We start from the raw sequence: 20,904 nt of genomic DNA, 5'->3' as shown, positions 1-20,904 counted from the left end.
AGGACCTCTGCGACGCAATAGCATCTGAGGCAAAAAAATCCATCCCCCGCGGCCGACGGAAAATCCACATACCGTGCTGGGATAAGGAGTGCCAGAGCCTCTACTGCGACTTTCTTGGTTCCCCTCAGGGTGACGACACCAACACATCAGCCACAGTTTTACTGGAAAGGCTTGACCAAAGAGGAAGCACCACTGGACAGAGGCTGTCAACTCAATCGACTTCACACACTCTAGCCGCACAGCATGGTATACATTGAACAACCTCACTGGCAGGTCACGTGGATCCCGTCAACAATGCCCTGTCTCGCCTAATGCCATCGCAACACAACTTGTGAAGAACGGGACGTTTAAAACGAGAGACCGTGACTCAGACAGGTCCGTCCTCCAGGAAATGACGGATCTCTGGAAGGTGCCAACATCATACGAAGACAACATCTCCGGCGATTTCACTACGGAAGAATTCGCCGCCGCCCTCCAGCACACGAAGCCAGGTAAAGCTCCGGGCCTTGACCATCTATGCCCGGAGCTAATACTCCATGCTGCTCCCGCCCTGAAGTCCTGGTTAAAAGATTTCCTTTCCTGTTGCATGCGCCACCTGCGTATCCCTAAAATCTGGAGAAGAGCCCTTGTGGTTGCAGTCCCTTAGCCGAAGAAGCCTCCAGGGGACCCAAAGAGCTACCGCCCCATCTCCCTGCTCTGCATCCCCTTCAAGATCCTCGAAAGACTCATCTACGCCCGTGTCGAACCGATAATAGACTCACAGCTCCCCCGGGAACAAGCTGGCTTCCGACACGGAAGATCAACCGTAGACCAGGTCACACTTATGACCCAAGACATCGAGGACAGCTTCTCAGCTAAGAAGAAGGCCGGCGCCGTGTTTGTTGATCTCTCGGCTGCTTACGACACCGTGTGGCACAACGGTCTTACCTGCAAGCTACTCCGTCTACTTCCTGACAGGCACATGGTCCACATGATTATGGAACTCGTACAAAACCGTAGTTTCACCCTCACCACCGGCAGCGGCCCACGAAGTAGACTACGCCGACTCAGAAACGGCGTCCCACAGGGCTCCGTCTTGGCTCCCCTCCTGTTCAACATATACACTTACGACCTGCCCACCACCACCTCCAGGAAGTATGCCTATGCAGATGACCTGGCACTCCTGCATTCTGCCGGAGACTGGCAGTCGATGGAGAGGTATCTTAGCCAAGACATGCAAACACTAACTGCATATCTCCAGAAATGGAAGCTGCAGCTCAGCAAGGCAAAGACAGTGTCGGCGGCCTTCCACCTTAACAACAAGGAAGCACAGCGTGAGATAAGCATCAGTATTGATGGGGAACACCTGCCCTACAGCGCCGAGCCTACCTACCTCGGCGTGACCTTGGATAGGGCACTCACGTATCGTCGACACTTGGAGTCACTGCGCAATAAACTATCTGCGCGCGTCGCACTCCTAAGGCGGCTGGCGGGTACAGGCTGGGGGGCCGACGCAAAAACCCTTCGCACTGGCACTGGCACACCCTGGCACTTGTCCACTCCACCGCCGAGTACTGCGCACCAGTGTGGTGTCGTAGCTCTCATACCCGCCACATCAACAACGCCATCAACGACGCGCTGCGTATTGTGACTGGTTGCCTGCGTCCCACTCCAACAGACTACTTACCAATCCTTGCAGGCATCCAACCTGCTGAGCTACGCCGCAAAGGAGCCATGATTTCTATCGCTTGCCGCGCTTTGGACCCTGAACACCTTCTCCATACCACACTCCAGCGATCACCAACTGGAAAGCAGCGACTGAAATCAAGACACCCCTTTGTGCCAGCCGCACAACAGCTACGCAGTAGCGCAGAAGACCTTGGACTAAGTGCGGCGCACTGGACGAATCACATGTGGAGCACGGAGTGGCAAAACAACACCTCCAGACTCCGTGACTTCATAGCCGACGCCGACCCAAACCCATCTGGAATGTCCCTCGCAAGACCTGCTTTGGTCAAGCTCAACCGCCTGCGCACCGGCGTCGGACGTTTTCGCTCAGATATGCACAAATGGGGACTGGCTCCCTCATCAGGATGCGAGTGTGGTGCCACAGAGCAAACAGCAGACCACGTCATCAATGACTGCCCAATCCATCGGCCCCCACATGGTGTGTGTGGTCTGAAAAGATTGGACAAAGATACAATCACATGGCTGATGACCTCATGCCCGGAAATCTAGTCTGGAAGTGGAAAGAAGAAACGCTCAAACGACGAAGAAGAAGAAGCAGCATGTAGGCCTATATCTGTATATAGACCTATAGGGTACAGGTATAGTGGTGTCGACTCTAAAGTGGCACCTGGGTTATTCTTTAACAATGTTAATTACTCACGTGCAAATGCATGCTATACAAATTAGTTAACAGTGGGCGTCATCCAAGATATGTGCGATGTGCCACTGATTTACGCACCATGTCTCACTAAACACTTCAACATCATTAGCAACTAACATGATTTATACGTAAGCTATGGGAAATAGGTAAAAGACAGAACCAGTACGGACGCTTTACGAACTTTTTTACAAACTTTTTACGAGACTTGCTCTTCATTTCCTTGCAAAATATGCAATTATTCAAATGAATTTCCTTTTGAATATTGACAAACGACCAGAAATTATTTCAACGTAATTTTAACAAGCTTTTGTACAGTGACAGGTAAATATAGTTTTGTAAAGCTAAGGACTTGATCGTGGTCATACTTAGACCTTCACTCTAAGGTCCTTCGGTTGTTATATCAATGTTTACGGGCTTTATATGTACAGTGGCAAATAAGCATGCTTTAATTCATCTACGGACTTTTTCATACTGAGGCGTTCGTAATGAAGTCCGGTCTTGCTAAGTACTACCACTGAGTGTTCCAGAAAATCCATCAGCCAAAATATAAAAATAAATTAAGGGAGGAAATATCAAAAAATGTGATGTCGGAAATTAAGGTCGAAATAGCTAAAAATTTTATTTCAGCTTTGGTATAAGAAAGAAAAATAAAATTAAAGTTTTGCTATGAGGAATTTTTTTTTGTATACTCTAAAAGTTTGTTACCAAATAATTTTACTTTCCTAAACCGTTTTTATATTAAAGAAATTCGAAGGGGTCCAAATTACCTCAAGAAATTACCCAACTTTCCTCTATTTGTCAGTGGAGAATAACAAAGCTGTCTTTTTGTCAGAAAACTTTGCCTTCCGATATTCTTTGTTGCATAAGTTGTTCCGATAGATAAATTGGTTCTTTAGATTGTAACTTAGTTCTACATTAACTTCTCGGAACGATTGAAGAATTTTGGAATGTCTCAGCAAGCTTTTGATGTATAGGAAAAGCTGCATCTGCACAGTTATTCAAAATGTTGGTACAGTAAGTTACAAGGTTGGAGTCCTGCCGTGGAGCCCCTCCGACACTTCTGTGAGCTCCGGCTGCAGTGCACTGTTGATGACCTTTTTAACCGCTGAAATCATGAATTTTGTTCAATATTTCCTTGAAACTTTTATTATTAATTTTGTTATGATAATAATTAATTAGTTATCATAACATGATGATAATTACTTTAACTGCAACACACAAACTGCGATATATAGAAACAGCATAGGAAATAGAAGGCTTTGTCAGGCCAATAGCTCCGACATCTATAACATTGGTACTGCACCCATGGTACAAAACAAGGAAAAAAGCAAGCTTATTCTTCGAAGAAAGTAGGCTTACAATGCTGAGACATTTAAAAGATCTCTCTTACAAAACAGAGATTTAATGGGGCTCAGCAAGTTCTGTGAGCTGCGACTAAGCATGTCAAGCTACTGTAATTGTAACACTTCCCCAAAATGTGTGTGCTATTAGCTACTGTTGGCTCACTTATACACACTTGTAAATTGCAATCGTGTTGACGATCTGGGAACGCGTGTTTTTGTCAATGCGTACACGAATTACGAACATGTTTACAATTGCGTATAATAAGGACCCGTTCGGCCAACAGAGCTAAGTTTTTTACACGATAGTTTAGTGTGAATGCTATTTATGAACACGTTGTTACGAACCTTTCGGCCAGGCAAAATATCAAACATTTTAAAATATCATCATTTGGAAATTGTGAACGCGTTAGCAACATACGTACTCGCTGAATAAAGCGAATTCTTACTCATATGGCTAATCAAGTAATCATAGACATCGGAGTAAGTTGTAACAGCACAATAAATTTTTCAATCAAATTTAAAAACAGGTCACAAATAAAATAGGTCTAGGTTTTGCTTTTAAATGGACGGGCAATAAGTTACTCTTTTTTGTCTATAATTTTGCCCAACAATTCGTTCCAAAACACGATTTTCTTGAAAAACCATTCCAACTTGCCCTGGAACTCCCTGTACACAAAAATTTGTTAATGAATTTTCATATGCAGTTTTCAGAATAGTTCTGACATATGCAAGGAATAAAGAATCGGCTTTTATAGAAAATTGATAAAAAAATATAACCAAAACAACTACGAAAAGATTAAATTAAGTTACTGTTCTGTAGCTCTGACCATAGCAATGTGTGCGAAGTTTTTATTGTCAGAATGAGTCAAGTAAAAATATTTTCGTTGCCACTCCTATCTTCTCATATAACGCATCTAACACTCGTAATTGCTTAGATTACGAAGTTAGACGCTGGTGCGAGTAACGTACTCACATTTTCTGCATGAAGTAGCTTACCATGTCACGAATACAATATTTATTAATCGCTGACGCACAATAATACGCAAACTATTGTCAAATAGGTAAGGTATCTTTATCATTCTAAAAGTGAGTCAAAGTAAGTAGATTTAAGATGGGCTTACTTTTTAAAAGAATAAGAACTTACGACCAACGAGATTAGTTTTGCTTGTCTTTAGGCGGCGCTGTTAGCCGCTTACAGTGGACTGGACAAGAAAGCTACCCGGTATTCTTAACAGCGAAAAATTACAGATAACAGCTGACGACGGTTTCCCAGAGACTGAATCAATATCAGAGCACGAGTCTGGGAATTTTTGGTCTTGACTTTCATTAAAGTATGTATCATGAGACACTTTGTTTAGTGCTGTAGAATCAAGGCCACAGTTCAATTTATGTAAATGCAAACAATAACGTTTTTTAAGATTGTGTTGAGGTGGCGCAAAGTTTTTTAAAGCTAGGTCTAACCCGCTCAAAATGCGCAGGGCGCAAAGTTATATGTTTACGCCTCCAACCGAGATGAACAAGTGGAGTGGAGTCAGATATCACCATTGCACATCACAGACGGCCACTATTTCCCTGTCTTAGCTTGATAATGTACAATCAGATGGTGTGGATTTCAAAGAGTGTATTAAAGTAACCAAAATAGTATCAATTATTTACTGATTTTGTGTAGCAGGTCTAAAGATTTTTTTCTTCAATCAGTTCTTCACCAAAAACAGAATCAGCATACTGAAATGCTTTATACTATTTAAAAAAAAACATACAAAGTATTCCTCTATATAAGCAAAATGAGAAAGAAAATTGTGATAGGTTTTACTGAATATGGCGGAGTTTTTCCCAATCAAAAGGCATGTGTTCTTGTCGGGTGATTGGTTAGACTAGAGCAGGGGTGGGCAAACTACGGCCCGCGGGCCGCATGCGGCCCGCCGGCACTTGCAGAAACTCCAACTCATCACTTATTGTTTTAATTAAACAGGTTACATGACAAAATATTATTCCCTTTACGAGTGTGTTTTTCTCTTCACTTTCAGTGCGTAAACACACACACGTCAGTCGCGCATGTATTGCAACATACACTTCTGACGCATTGCTTGATTCAATTGTTTGATCATAAAATACAATTACGGTAGCGGCTACCGTAGGCCTACCGTAATACCGTAAGGCGTCAGTCGCGCATGTATTGCAACATACACTTCTCACGCATTGCTTGATTCAATTGTTTGATCATAAAATACAATTACGGTAGCGGCTGCCGTAGGCCTACCGTAACCGTAAAACTGTGAACAGTTGCACAAGTCTCATTAAATTTTGTGATGATGATTGCATAGATTTAAACGTAACTGAGTGTGGAATACAAAAATTGTGTTTAATATGAATATGCGTTTATTTACACACCGGGTAAATTTTCCTACTTTGTAATGAGAATGTGCGGCCCGCCGGCTGCAACATTTTTTCAAATGTGGCCCTCAGTACAAAAAGTTTGCCCACCCCTGGACTAGAGTGTTTTCTCCCTTTTTATCTGCTTACATAGGCTTATAGTTAGACTATTTCTGACAGTCACGATTGCCCGCTCAAGCATGGTCCTCGACATTTTTCCGGCGCGATGTCATTAACAATCCTCCTATCCAAATTAATCTCGTCCTCAAAATATTTCCAATATTGATTGTAGGCTATATGAGTGCAGAATTTGCGCTCTGTAATTTTCCGCCATCCATTACTGTATTTTTCCGTTCAAGCGTTGAAACATTCACGTCACGACATTAACTAAAATTCTAAGGTCAACACCTTTTTTTAGACAAATAAAACCCATGTTAATTTGATGTCATAACTACATTGGTTGATGTCATGATGACTTTGGAAACGGATTTTTCACGTTCAAGCAAGTTTAGGGACAGCTCTCTAAATTTAAATTTTACGGTTGCATAATCCCCTGAAACCGTGCTGATTTCGAAAGAAGCTCACGGTAGAAGCTAAATTATGTTCTTATGTACAAACTATTGCTTTATCCAATAAATATGATGCTTCCAACAGACAATTCCCACTGTACTGCACCCACTGCAAGCTTTTTGAACTTAGCTATGGAAAACTACTTTGCTTGGTAAAACTGCTTAGCTGTAGTGTATGCATTGATTCAAGTTATTTTATACATCACAGTCTTTTACAACGTAATTCTAAAAACACTTCTATTTATTTAACTATTGAGCTTAATAACTCAGAAATTATTAGCACCATTAGAAAGACTGCGAACCCCAATATAGAAGATTACAGAAACTTATATGAGATATAACTTTGCAGGCCGTATATATATATACATATGCACAATAACAATGTCAATACTAAGCAGTTGCTGTAGTAAATAATTTCCTGCTAAATCCTAATGAACTTCTTAACCTTTCACGGTCGTGCGCTACTACCACAGCACAAACCTTTTTCACTTCTTACTTGCACTTGGCAAACCAGTAATACCCATTGTTAATTAAGCTGATGATGTCATAATGAGCATTAACCTTAATCAACTATTTATTGGCTCAGAAATCAATTTAAAACTTCCCTGCTCTGATGTAGGCCACCAGATCTGGGCAAAATATCACTCCAATGAAGAAATAAAATATATGTGGTGAAATAAAAAAGAATTTTATATTTTTGCCCTAAATTTCATCACAATATTCAGACACCCTCAAAAACATTCCAAGAATGGCCGTTTTGAAAAAAGCTCAATTAATACTTTAAAATAACGAAACCCAGATTTTAAACGCTGCCAGCAAGGTATGCACAAGCTGTTGTGCGTGTCAAATAAACAGACGACGTGTCCTAATACGTTTTCATTTCCTTTAGTTGAGTTGCACTTAATAGAATTTTTTCTCAACTGCATTGAGGCTACAAGAAGACAGTTTTAAGCAATCAGCTATGGAAAGGATTTTGACTTGTGTATTGCCAATGTCAACTAGAATACTAGATGTTAATATTTTTAAGAATAATTTATACATCATCAGGGTATATCCCTGAAAAATTTTCTGTAAATTTCCATTCGGTCAATGGCTTGTGTTACATCATCAAACGGACAATTGTGTGAATAAGAATGATAGGAATGGAAAAAATACGCGCCATTAAATACAGTACGCCAAGCGAAGGAAAGTAGTAGATCATTGTTTAGGCGTCTTTATTGACTGAAGGAGCGGCGTTTTTCTCTCTCCGCGATTCAGGATTTCATTAGCGCTGCAGTTGCGCATCGACGACTGCCGTGAGCAGACGCGAAGCGTTGTCGCTTGTGATGCCTGGTTCGTGCAAATTTGTTTGAGATGGTATAGGATACGGGTGTATTCCGTACGGTACCATGTCATATTGGTCTAAAATTTCTAAATGATGCATGTGTGTGCTTCTTACTGCATAACACCTTATATTTTTATCCTAATAAAAGTATTCCGTATTAAATACGTTGTTTTTCTGCAGCCGGTTACACCAAGGTACAGTTGTTTCAAAATACGTTACCTAGCTGCTATACTTTTTTGCTGCTTAATTGCCTTTTTACACAATGGCGAAAACTCATCTGAAATCACATGAATTAAACGGGGATAGCGGAGAGCTTTCGATTCAGAATAGCAAGACTGCTTTACTTACAAGAGAAGAAAAAGTAACAGATGTGGAAAACTGCACTGATTCTGATCTCGTCGACGGCAAAGAGACAAAAGAACTTAGACAGAGAGATACGTGGTCTGGAAAATTTGATTTCTTGCTGGCCTGTTGTGGAACTGCTGTCGGATTGGGGAATGTGTGGCGTTTTCCATATTTGTGCTACAAGAACGGCGGGGGTACGATTTCTTTTTGCTTGTCTTATATCTAGATTATGTGTAGTTATCTTTACCACCGGCTAGAAGGTATGTTAGTTGCCTAATTATGGTCTTGCTAAATCAAGTTAATATCAGTTTCAATGAGCAGTTTTTATTGTCAAATTCATTCCAATGCTTTCCTCGTAGTTGGGGTATGTCAATATTCAAGTAGTGAAGTAAGAATTACGTGGAGTTATATGGTAATATACTTTGACCTCCATCCCCTGATGGCTTGGAGATTGTTATAAAAGGGTTTTAAGTGTCATTAAAAGTAAAACTGGGATAGGTTGCAACTGGAACACGCCCCCATACCTCTTTTGTCATGATAGCATATACGTAACTTAAGCCTTAGTGATAGTGGAGTGTGTAAACCAAACCGGATCTGTAAATAATTTGAAGCTACTTGGAAATCTAAAAGTTTTGCTGCTTTCGTTTTGAAAACGAAAGTAACAAACACTTTGCACATGAGATGTTGCTGATTTCGCGGTGCGAACAGTCTGCTATTACCGTACGTTTTTATTTAACAGGTGCCTTTTTGTTGCCCTATTTGATCGTCGTTCTTGTGAGTGGCCTGCCCATCTTCTTCTTGGAGGTAGCTCTGGGACAGTTCACAAAATACGGGGCAATCAAAGCCTGGGGTGCGATATGCCCATTATTTTCAGGTACGCATTGCTTTCGGTATGAATGGGTCGTTTTTGATTTCATGTCACTCAAACGAAATTAGTGACTAAGCCAGCAACTACAGTAAACAAATGTATATGTCATCTGGCTTGACGGGATTTTTGCGCAATTAGTGGAGCATTGGTTTACTTGCATTTCTCTGCGAAATCATTTTGGTATAGATTTTCTTGGTCGGTTAGTTAGTTGTGTTACGGTTAAACGACAAATAGCTCGCATCGTTTCCTCTCGTTCGTCACAACAGTCGTGCGTTTGCATCGACCCTCCGAATGCTCACAATTCTCGGAAATAGCATACACGCGTCCTGATTCGCTCGCAATATGCTTTGCAGTGTACGCATGGTAAATGCATTATTCATGAGCCTATAACTGCAACAGTAGCCTACATTGCTAACATATTGTCTGAACAGGCCTTCTGTCTTTATAGTATGCGAATCTCACTTCGGCATATGGCTTAATCATATGCTCGAGCTAAGAGTGAAAAAAGTTGTTTTGGCAAAAGTAAGTAAAAATCGGTTGTAAGAAGTAGAAATCCTTTGATTTTTCTGTTGTGTCTCCCAAAAGGTATACTGATCCGTTTCTTTTTCTTTTTTGTTTCTTCCCTAATCTAGGCATTGGCATAGCTTCGATGGTCATAGTATTCTTCACACTCTGCTACTATGCCGTCATTTTGGCTTGGGCACTCTTTTACCTATTCCAGTCTTTCAGGGCCGAATTACCATGGGCAACCTGTAATAACAGCTGGAATGACCCGATTAAATGCCAGGACAATTTCACTTATATCAGATCTCTCAACATGACGCCAGCAGAAAGAGCACAAAACTTCACCTCACCGGTCGTGGAATACTGGGAGTAAGTTGACGTTGTTAGTATTTAAATATTTGCCAGTTTTTTGAATGTCTTCTTCGATTTTGTGCTGTAAGCTGCTGTTTTGAAGCTGTACGTCACGCCATGTGCAACTAAGTTGTTGTACTTCATTACTACGCCGCTATCTATCTGTATACACGTAAGAACAAGGTTGCAATGTGTTGGTGTGATTTGATCTTGTGGTCTAATTGTGACCTGTAGCAGATTCGCATTCACGACTGGCATGTTTTCTATAAGCGCAAGGGCTTTGAAGATTAAAAGGTTTAATTTGGTCCGCACGACCAGCCGTCGAAGGCTCCCCTCCGGTTAAGCATAAAGCGATAAGATTCGAATAGCAATTCGATAAACTGCCCTTGAGCGGTTGGCAAGTAGCAACCCAACCTTATTTAGATTTCTCTCCTGTAGTTTTCCACTGGAACTACGTCACTCAGCATCAAAGGGAGCGATTTGCCCAGACGGTTGTTATTTATCGATCTGTTGTCGCCATTGTATTACATCCTTTAAACACGTGACGAAAATAGAAAAGTGTTTTGAATTGAAATCGAAAGGTTTTTTCTGTTTGCTTTGTTTATTTATCAAATTAATAAACCGCTAATCAGTCAGGTTCCGGGTTAATTTTGACACCACGATAGGATGAGATTTGTGGCGAAATTCGTAAGTTTTCTAAAAGTAGTTATTGTTTTATTACGACTGGTTGCAAACCGTTTTCATTGCTGACATTTTTGCGGGAGTACATTCCTCTAAGTAGGCGACCGACAAAAGAATGTCAAGCTTGTATTAACCCTAGTTCATAAACCGGTTTTTCAGGGATTGGTTTATAGAACATTTTAATTTTTCCTTGGCTACAGAGCCTTTCAAGAATGCATTTTAGGAATCGGGACTTTAATTAAATTATTTATAATTAGAGAAGTCAGCTGCATGTGTAGAAAAACAAAATAAATTGTAGGGTATATGAGCGCAATGGAAATTTCCATTCAAGCGATAAGGCCTCCGCGACTAGCGGGAAAAAAAACGATAAACGCATGTCATGGAGGCGGAACCTGGTAGTAGTTATCTGCTGTATTTTTTGCCATTTTTTTGAAGAAAACACACGGAAGTATGCGTCACGGTTTTCATGAAACGTAAACAATACTAAATGTGACTTGTTTGCACAGTTTTGTGTCACTTTAACCGCATTTTCTGGTGAGTCATTCACTCTATTCTTCAACAAACCTGCTGTGAAAGTCGTATCGCTCTTTATTTTGCCTCCATTGAGCGGGAAGTCGTTTTGTACGATGTCGCAGAACCAACCGCCAAATGGATATTTGAAACCTAGAGCTTCCGCAAACGCACCAATTGCATTTTGCCTCGCTGGTATTTGAAAGCGATTTTAGAGCTCGTACCCAAAGAAGCATATACGGCTGTTTACCGTTGCTTTTGTCAAAATTACATACCCGGATATCAAGCTATGCTGCATAGAACCGCAAAATGGCTTTTTAGGCGGATTGCTCAAAAGGCTGAAACACATAATGAATATAAACCATGTGCCTCCACTCTTATCTTTTGTAGTGTATTAAATGAGGAATGTTCTTGAAAATGGAAGTGTTATAGAGATCAATAAACTAACCATCAACCGTATCGATTGCATGCTAATGTAAAGACTTTTATTTCGCTTATTAAAATTTATAGAATAATACCCTGTCGATCTTTGTTGTTTTCTATAAATTAAATATATTTACGTAATGTTTCTTGCATCGCAGAAATGAAGTCCTCCAGATCACCGAAGGCATTCATGATCTGGGAGGTCTAAGATGGGAGCTTGCTGGAGTTCTCCTGTTGGCTTGGGTCATTTGCTACTTCACGGTATTTAAAGGAACGAAATCGACAGGAAAGGTAAATTCTAGAAATCACAAACTGTGAACCAGCTGAGCATTTTGTTGACGCTGCTGTTTATTTTGTTCATGGTAAAGCTGGCTCACAAATGCTAATTTGAATCCGTCTCCAACAACGACAAAACGCGTACCAATGTTACAGTTTCAGTCTTCTATACTTGTGTATCACCATCCGTTCTACTGTTTTCGGTTGACGAAGAATGCCGATAACATATAAATGAAGCGCATACCTCAGTGTTATACGATTGACGTTTAGCATTTTCAACAGCGCATATCACGATTTTTGCATTCCGTTCGAGTACCGCCTACCTGCGCAAATTCCGCTAACGCAAACCGTAAAATCTGCAGAGATGCGAGTCTTTCCGTTGTCCTTGGTTTCTAAATTTCAAGCTGTTGAACGAACAAATCAGTGTGACGTAACTTTGCGTTTTTCCTCCGAGAACTGTGGTGCCAATGTCATTGCGAGGAAATTTATGGGTGTCAGCATTAAGTTTCCATTGAAGGTTTTCTTTTTACCAAAAGCCGGTATTTCATTTTGTTGTCGCTTGTGACATCAGGCGCGGTAAATGGTAGTAAGTCATAAACAGACGTGAGGTAATTCCCCTTTCGTCCGCTCGATTGAAGAGAAGAATTAATAAGGCAGATCTCGTGTCTAAAGCATAAGTCATAAAAGAGAAACAAAGCTTTTGTTTCTTTTAAGGCTCGTTTTTGCTTCACCTCGTCACGTGACGTTTTTCCTGTTCACTGCAGCCTGGGATATTCCTTGTAATTTTCCACGACAGCCATGAGCCGGCATGGGCGTCGGTTTCGAGCGCCACGTCGTCGAAACAGTCACGGATTCGTCTTGAATGAAAAAACATGTGCTGTGATCGTCATTGATAGAGCGGAAGGATATCCTACGTCATTCGTCTATTTACAATCTTCTCAAATACTTACACATCATTATCGAGATGTTGACAGTAACCTTGTACTTCGGTACATGACGAACGTTTAGCTGTTAGTGATAACGGCGCACAATCTTAATCCGTATGTTTACACGATTTACAATTATGTCTTTCCAAGTTGAGATATTCATTTGGTAGTAAAGGAACTTGCTTACACCATACATCGCCTTGTCGGCGTCTTATCTTAAAAATTGCAAATATGTACCTGTAGCAAAGTAGATGATGTACATCATCTTCCCTTAGGGCACGAGCCTGAAGCTATTCTCGTCATGAAAGATGCACATACGTGGAACATTTTGTGGTAATGCATAGATAGATAGTGATAACACTGCTTAGGAAATCGTACAGATACTGTTCGAAGTACTTACCACTCGACCAATACCAACAAGCGTTTTCTACACGCCCCTTCATACACAAACTGTTCAGATCCGCTTAACCTTAAGATGATTGTAGCTTATCATTGCTTCGTGGAAAAATGACGATTTTTTTCGGTCATAAACAAAATAACATGGTTGAACTCTAACGTAAGTCAAGAAAGAGTTCATTTGCTTGTTAAGTTGTTACTGTAATCAGTCGCTTTGTATTTCTTTAAATCGGATGCTTTCAAAACAAGTTTCACATATGGCATGTAACGGCCTGACTTACGTCAAACCTTTTTTCTCGGGCACTTGTGAACTGACATGTTTTTTTTTAAATCAAATTGTCAAAAACAATTTTATTACATGTCTGTGAAAAGCATCATTCTGAACTTGTTTCTTTTTGCATCTTACTGGCCTAATTTAAGTAGATGTGTTGATCATAAACACGTTGACAACTTTGTCGTAAATAAGGTCAATCCCAAACGCCCAGCAGTGCTGTAATAATTCGTGTTGCCTGGAGTCATGTCCTTATTGGTTTGATGCAAAACAACCCAGAAAGTGGGCGACAAGTTCAACATTACGTTGTTGCAAATCGATTTTCTTGTCGCATGTCTTTGTAACTTTTCGCCTTGTCACATAAATTGCCTAGTTTGATTCATATTTGGGCATTTTGGAGGGACCAGCTCAGTTCATATCAAGATTACTTCCTTAACCACTTCCTTGCACAGAACACGTGCTTTGACCGCCGTTGTCCCGCCTATTTTAAGGCTGGTTCCTTTTTTGTACATCGAGCTCAAACACTAACATGTGGCTCGTGGAAATCAACTTTCCAAAACCGGCCTGGTTCTTTGGAATTGTCTCTATAGCGTCATCGTTTGACTACATTCACGAGATGTGTCCTTCTTAATCTGGCTTGATGAGTAGCAAAGCAGTTTACTGTTTTGCAGTTCAGCTGGGTTTTGTACCAAATTTTCTCCAAAGCCCTTTGTCTACGAATTTTTTCGCATTGTCCATTAGCAGAAAACGTGTACCATGTAGCCGTTGGAAGTTGTGTGAAAAGGAATTTGCAAGCTCGTCTGGTGCATGTATTTTCGTGAATAACGATCACGTTAATTTAAATTTTTGCGTGAACAAAACCGTTAGGCAAGTGCAAATGACTTTTCATAATTATACCGGCTTCCTTGAACATAGACATATTATTTCGGCCACGAGGGCCGGCCTAATTGGTAGTTAATGTCGCATGTAGGAAGATAATGAAAAAGTGTTGGCGAGGCGAATTCAACTGAGTTTGTCGTGGTTAAGGTGTGACATGCTAAAGCCACCTTTGTGCACTTAAGTTACTGTCGTTATGACGTCATCGCCAAAAACGAGTACAAGTTGCGTAGCAAAGTCGGTGTAACATCTTGTCATCTTTACCTCATCCAGGCGATGTACTTCACCGCAACTTTTCCCTACATCATGTTGATTATCCTCCTCATTCGTGGCGTGACTCTTCCTGGAGCCTGGAAGGGAATTGAATTCTACATCAAGCCGAACATCACCAAACTCTCGGAACCGGAGGTGAGCGTCTTTGAAAATGTTCAACCAAAGCTGTTCACATTCCAAGAGTTCAACCTATCTTACTTGGAACTACATGGGAAATATTTTTCGTGCGACTCGTCCAAGCGATAAGCTTGTGGAAAAGTACTCGCTTTCTCAGTTTGCATAGTTGTTAAGCTAGGTTGCTGTTAACCTTTCTTCTAAAATTAATCGTTGTAGGGTTTGTTTTTTTAAGATGTTTTCAAATCGCTGGATGTTGTTGGTCTGTGTTTTTTGATAACGTTTACCTCTTTCAAGAGCATAGATTATATCCTTCTAAGAAATGGGTTGACCGGCGACTGTTAATATTTCTTTCGCTCTTATGGTTATGGACAACACTTATCCTGCGCTTTAATTAATATTTATTACGGTATCTAGCTGCAGGCGTCGTTTGTCAGCTGATGTTTTGACTGTTTGCTATTAAGAAAAAAACGAAAATTTCTGTTTTTTGTTCCAACAGGTTTGGATTGATGCGGGCACACAAGTCTTTTTCTCATACTCGCTGTGTATAGGCGTGCTTGTGTCACTGGGAAGCTTCAATCCGTACAATAATAACTGTTTGAGGTGAGTGGGAAAATTCCTGTTTTTGAGACTTATCCAGCTGAATTTACAAGATTTACGGCTAATACGTGACTGGCGGCAGATAACACTTGGTAACTTTTGTCAACAACAGTCTTTGATATTTTATTCAATGTTTTGGCAGAAGAATGTGACCATAGGATGTTAAAAACTTGTTTCGGCGTGTAACAATATCGTTGTTTTTATATCGTTTTAAGGGACACTATGATCATAGCTGCGGTAAACAGCGGGACAAGTTTGTTGGCTGGATTCGCCATTTTTGCAGCTTTGGGGTTCATGGCCGCCGAGCAGGGAATGGAAGTTAAAGATGTTGCTGAAAAAGGTAACCATTTTGAACTCGTGCTCATTGAACTTAACGGTTTCTTTAATTTACAACCACTTCCGTTGAATTACGAACCGTGTTTTCCTAAACCTTCTTATTGCATGACTAATACAACGTTACTGTCTGTACCACAAAAAACGTGATGCATTTATCATCTTCATTCAACGGTTTGTTGCAACTAGGAAGGAAGCAGCGTCTATAATTCTTCATTAGTGTAGTGATTATTCGCCCTACCATACCACCGCCTACCTACACGATTTTGATGAATTGTAAAAATGCTTTCGACAGACTCCCACCTGTATGTGCACGTAGCAGTTGCCGCCTGTTATATGTCACCACTACGAAATCAACCTTCTTCCTGTTAAATGTTTTGGGTTGATAAAATATTCCAAGGCTGTTCGTTTTCTTAGTCGTCAAATTATAAGCGCACTATATGTAGAAAATGCAACATCGCCAATGAAACGAAACTGTGTTATGGCACTTACCGGTATTCTCATCACATCTTGAAAGCATCGAAACTTGGTTTTCGGTTGTGAACAAAACCATGAATTCTTTGTGGTTACTTTGGTCTCCGTAACCGCTTCGCTTTTAGGTTTGCTTGCATGAGCACTGGAACGTTACGTTAGTTCTTAGAACTTCAAGGGCATTCGCTGTACCGGTTATATAAACTCAAACTGTTTAACATAGAACCTAGTCATGCAAAGTGTTGTTAAAATCCCTACCTGTGCGGTATGTACAAAGTGTTTGTGGAGTTAGACTTGATCGTAAGCGTGTTGATAGTTTGTGATCGATCGGATTTAGTTCATAACGGGTTATTTAAATAAATTTGTTTGATGTGACTGTTTTCATATATTTTTGGACTTGGATCAGTGATTTGGCAAATTAATGGGTTAAGTGAGCTGGGGCTCGTCCCATTATATCAACACGCATCACCTACGTGTTTTCGGTATTTGAATACGTTATGTTTGCTGTGCTTATAGTTGTGCAAACAGTAGATATTGTACGAATGTAATTTCAGCCAACTATTTCAAACATGGGAATTCCATTACTAAAAGGCACTTCAATAGAAAATTCCTTTCCGCTTCGCTCTTTGTGTAACCGTTTGGAAGTTTTTACTGTCCGAAAAGGAGAAAAAACTCTCGTCGTCACAATACTACCAGAAATTCAAAAAGTAATGTACAATATTTTGACACAGGGCCAGGACTTGCTTTCATCGCGTATCCCAAGGAAGTTCTTCTACTTCCAGTCTCGCAATTGTGGTCCTGTCTATTTTTCGTCATGATTTTTCTACTTGGTATCAGCACACTGGTAAGTCGAAGTTTAAACCTATGTTCTGCGGTAGATAATTGAATTTATAATTAATTATAAGTATCAATCTACGGATTTTTCAATCCTGTCTTTGCGGTTTTGAAATTATTTTAAAACAAAAACTAGTCATTGCGTGAAAAGTTTGCGGTAAAAGACAAGTTTTAGAACATACATTCTCCAGCAAAAAAAACGCTTGGAAAAATTCCTTCATATCTTCAGAAACATGCTAAAATGATTCTGGAACGATAACTAAAAAAAGCCTAAACATAAAGAAAATTAATCATTTATTCGATTTCTAGCTCACCGACACCCTGGCTCTTGTTACTTCCTTTGGCGATCTTTACCCGAAAGTCTTCCGCGGCGGAAAATATCGAAAGGAGATCGCAATGGCTTGTGGTTGCTTGCTCTGTTATCTGGTTGGATTGTCAATGGTTACCAGGGTAAGTATGGTCGTTGACCAACTATGTTTAACTATACCTGATGCGTTGTTTCCTTGTTTTCAGTCAGTCTCTGTCTGTTGCTCTGGAGTGTAAATTAGTAAAACGAAAATTAACCAAAACTGTGGTTAAAACCATTCTGAAACTATTAAAAACTTCTACAAATTGAAAAAAATTTTTTTCATCAGGGAGGCATGTACATTCTTCAACTTTTCGACTTTTATGGGGCCAGCGGTTTCACTCTGCTTTGGACGGCGACGTGGCAGTGCGTCGCCATATCTTGGTTCTACGGCGACCAGAAGTTCTATGATGTTATCAAGGACATGATAGGGTACAGGCCCGGACCTTATTTCAGGATCTGTTGGAAGTTCCTTGCCCCCGTTATGAACCTGGTAGGTGTTGTTTGGACTCCCACAAAAACTTTAATATTAATAGTAGTTAAATTTAAACAGTTAATTCTAACCGCAAAAGAGGTGATAGGTATTGGATTAAGATTTATTATCCCCATTTACATGTAATCGCTCGTACTTCGAGTAAAATCGTGTTTGAAATCTTCTTCATATTAACCATTTGATCATTGAAAACAAATTTGCAAGATCACACAGTCCATCAACCGCTTTGCAATCATCTCGGCAATCTACAATCATTTTATATTTCTCCCTTTTAGGCCATCGTTGTCTTTGCCATAATAAAATACGAACCTTTGAAATACAACAAGATCTACGATTACCCAGCTTGGGGTCACGTGCTCGGCTGGTCTCTCGCGCTCGCTTCGATCGTCTGCATCCCGCTCCGAATGTTTTATGTTTTGTATTTCTCGGAAGGAAACACCTTGAAAGAGGTTAGTTGATAAAAGTTTTTCATTGAAAAGCAGCAAAGTCCAACCTGCTTCAAGACCGGCTCCAGGCAGAAATTTCTCGTTAGCTTGCGTTCAAGCCTGCTCGCTGGTTTCAGTGAAACAGTCATAATCTTTTGGCCGCGAGAAATGTCTGTGTGGTTTCGGCGAAAGAAAATTTAAGTTTCATTTAGTATGTTTTTTATCCTAAATTAAAATTGCCACCTTTAAATTTGTATGGAAGCGTTTGAGCGGCCTCTGTTATAGTTTAATGAACCGCTTCTTTTTGCTTGCAGAAATTCCGCAAATCTATTGAACCAAAGATCACGATCGGACACGGAGGAGCTTACCATGAGAAGTCTGACCAATTTGCCGATGCGGATGGCGGATCATCTAAGCTGAGTGATCCTCCGGGATACAACGAGTGCATCGTCGAAGGAGAAGACTTCGATGAAAGTACGGTTAAGGTAGACGTTGAAAGCGCTTTGTGAAGTCCAGATGACAAGCTTGGACAGGAGGAGCTCTAATTTTGTGTGTCTGCAAGAGGGAGGGATGCTGCTTTCCCAGAGCTACACATCGTATTTTGGATGTTGGTATCTCTCTCCGCAGCCGCGTTTGGCTTCGTTTGAATTTTTTTCCGATTTGGAAGAAATTTTAATCGTCTCCATAATGTCTTAAGATTTGACAGAAACTGAGAATCTGAATACTTTAGAACTTTTCTTTCTCTGCATAACTATCGATGCTTTTCTCCTTTCATAACCTTACAAACTGGAGCTGACGTGCTTGCTTATTACGCTAATTACTTCGGTAAAGCTAAAGTGAAAAGTCATAATACAACAAAACAGTAGCTGTCTTAATATTTACGTAGCAGTACGGTACACATAACTGTATTATCCGTTAATAGTTGCTCGTTGGCTACGTAGCTGTTTACTGTTTTTGTTGCTGCTTCATTATTGATCTTGCAAAATTTATATTTAGATTTTACTTAAAGTGCAACAAGTTTGTCCTAATTTATTACGAAAAGCTTGTGAACGATGCCGCGATACATTTGAAGTACAACTTGCTTTTTGCACCTCCTGAAAAAGACTTCCCAAAATTCTCTCTCTTGCCATTTAAGTTGCGCTCCTGGTGTGCTACATGTTAAGCTTAGTTCTAAGCCTTCCGGTGTGTGTGTCAATTCAAGCATATCAAGAAAAGCTGGCCTGGTGCTATGGAAATTTGTTCAAACTAAAACGTACCAAACAAAATATGTCTGAAAAACTTCTATTTACTCAAATTGTACACCTCGGTATCTTTCCTTTCGCTGTTGCTTTTTTTCCTTTTTTCGAATTAGTTGGGCCCTGCGCCCCACGCAAGCTTCCCTTTACTGTGTTTATTGAAAATGTGCAACTTGAAACACCGCGAATTCGTTCTGTTTATTCTTTCACCCGGACAGCAAAAACTGTGACTGTAATTGGATAACAGTAAACTTTAACACTCGATGTTCAATGGATTGGATAAGAATAAACTTTACAAAATCACACTTTTATGTAACTTACTTTTTACAGTCCTTTGCATGCTGTCAGGAAAAACTGTCGGATAATTTGGACAATACTATAAACTGCTCTAATATTCTCATCGTATTTTTGCTTTCAATTTGTTAATTTTTGTTATGTTTTTGTTGTTTTTTTCTTTTCATGAAGTTATAGATTAAGCTCCATGAAAGCTTTACGCATGTTGTTTGTAATTAGGATTCCAACACCCGTAATATAGTTGCCATACACAAGCTTCTCTGGTATAGAACACAAACTGTCTTAATACATCTACATTGTGAGTTGTAGAGGCTGCGTCATTTGTGATACTCTACCCCTTTTGCATATCGTATTAGCTTGCCCGTTATTCCTACAACCGTATATGCCGCTACACAAAGCTTTATTTTTGCGCTGTATACTTTTTGGCTTAACGTTTCAAATTTATTATCCGATCAAAAAACATGTTATTTTATTTCGTCGTTCAAGTTACTTTTGTTTGAGTGGTAACGATGGGGCACTTCACTACAATAACATCTCAATCTTCAAAAATATCTAAAATCGAATTTGCGCGTTTCCTATATATGAATTTTTTTGAAGTTTCCGTTAATGAATACATAATTTACACGAGCGTTCCTGAATCTGTTTGCCTTGTAAAAAGTTGGTTTAGAAGGCTTAAAACTTTTGAATGTTGATAAACGAAAACTGTGCCATAGAGATAGACAAACAAACATGCTACTCTCGTAATGCCTTGGGAGAGTCCATTTACAATTATAGTGGATTCACCCATTGACATACACCAGCACTTCTTGATTATGGTTTGCAAGAATCCATGCAAAGTCAGTCGTACATCAAAAAAGTATCTAATAAAGATGGGGCGTGCGAGATAGATATGCTGGACGTCTGGTGACTACGGTGTTGCATCAATATAGGCATAATTTTCTGTGAATTAGCTTTTTGGTTTGGTCGTTAATGTTACCTTTTATGCCAGATTATTATTTCTTATCAAATTTAAAGGTTTTGTCAAGTGATATCATGTAAATTTCACATGGATGTAATTCTAATGGTACCAACTTTTGTGCTAG

General features: G+C 40.1%; 1 protein-coding gene across 1 annotated transcript; it reads left to right on the top strand.

Annotated features, from left to right (window-relative positions):
* Positions 1–8,135: 8,135 nt before the first annotated feature.
* LOC143458819 (sodium- and chloride-dependent betaine transporter-like) lies at positions 8,136–20,454 on the top strand. The gene is made up of 12 exons (XM_076955693.1): positions 8,136–8,516; positions 9,062–9,196; positions 9,823–10,063; positions 11,818–11,950; positions 14,678–14,812; positions 15,291–15,394; positions 15,607–15,731; positions 16,927–17,039; positions 17,339–17,479; positions 17,665–17,868; positions 18,144–18,317; positions 18,608–20,454. Exons 1-12 carry the CDS (start codon positions 8,240–8,242, stop codon positions 18,800–18,802), a joined length of 1,977 nt encoding a protein of 658 aa, XP_076811808.1. The 5' UTR covers positions 8,136–8,239; the 3' UTR covers positions 18,803–20,454.
* The last annotated feature ends 450 nt before the right edge of the window (positions 20,455–20,904 follow it).

Source organism: Clavelina lepadiformis, chromosome 5, assembly GCF_947623445.1.
Source record: "Clavelina lepadiformis chromosome 5, kaClaLepa1.1, whole genome shotgun sequence".
NCBI classification, from domain to species: Eukaryota; Metazoa; Chordata; class Ascidiacea; order Aplousobranchia; family Clavelinidae; genus Clavelina; species Clavelina lepadiformis.
Note: the sequence above shows the minus strand (reverse complement) of the source record. Positions and strands in the feature narration are given on the sequence as shown.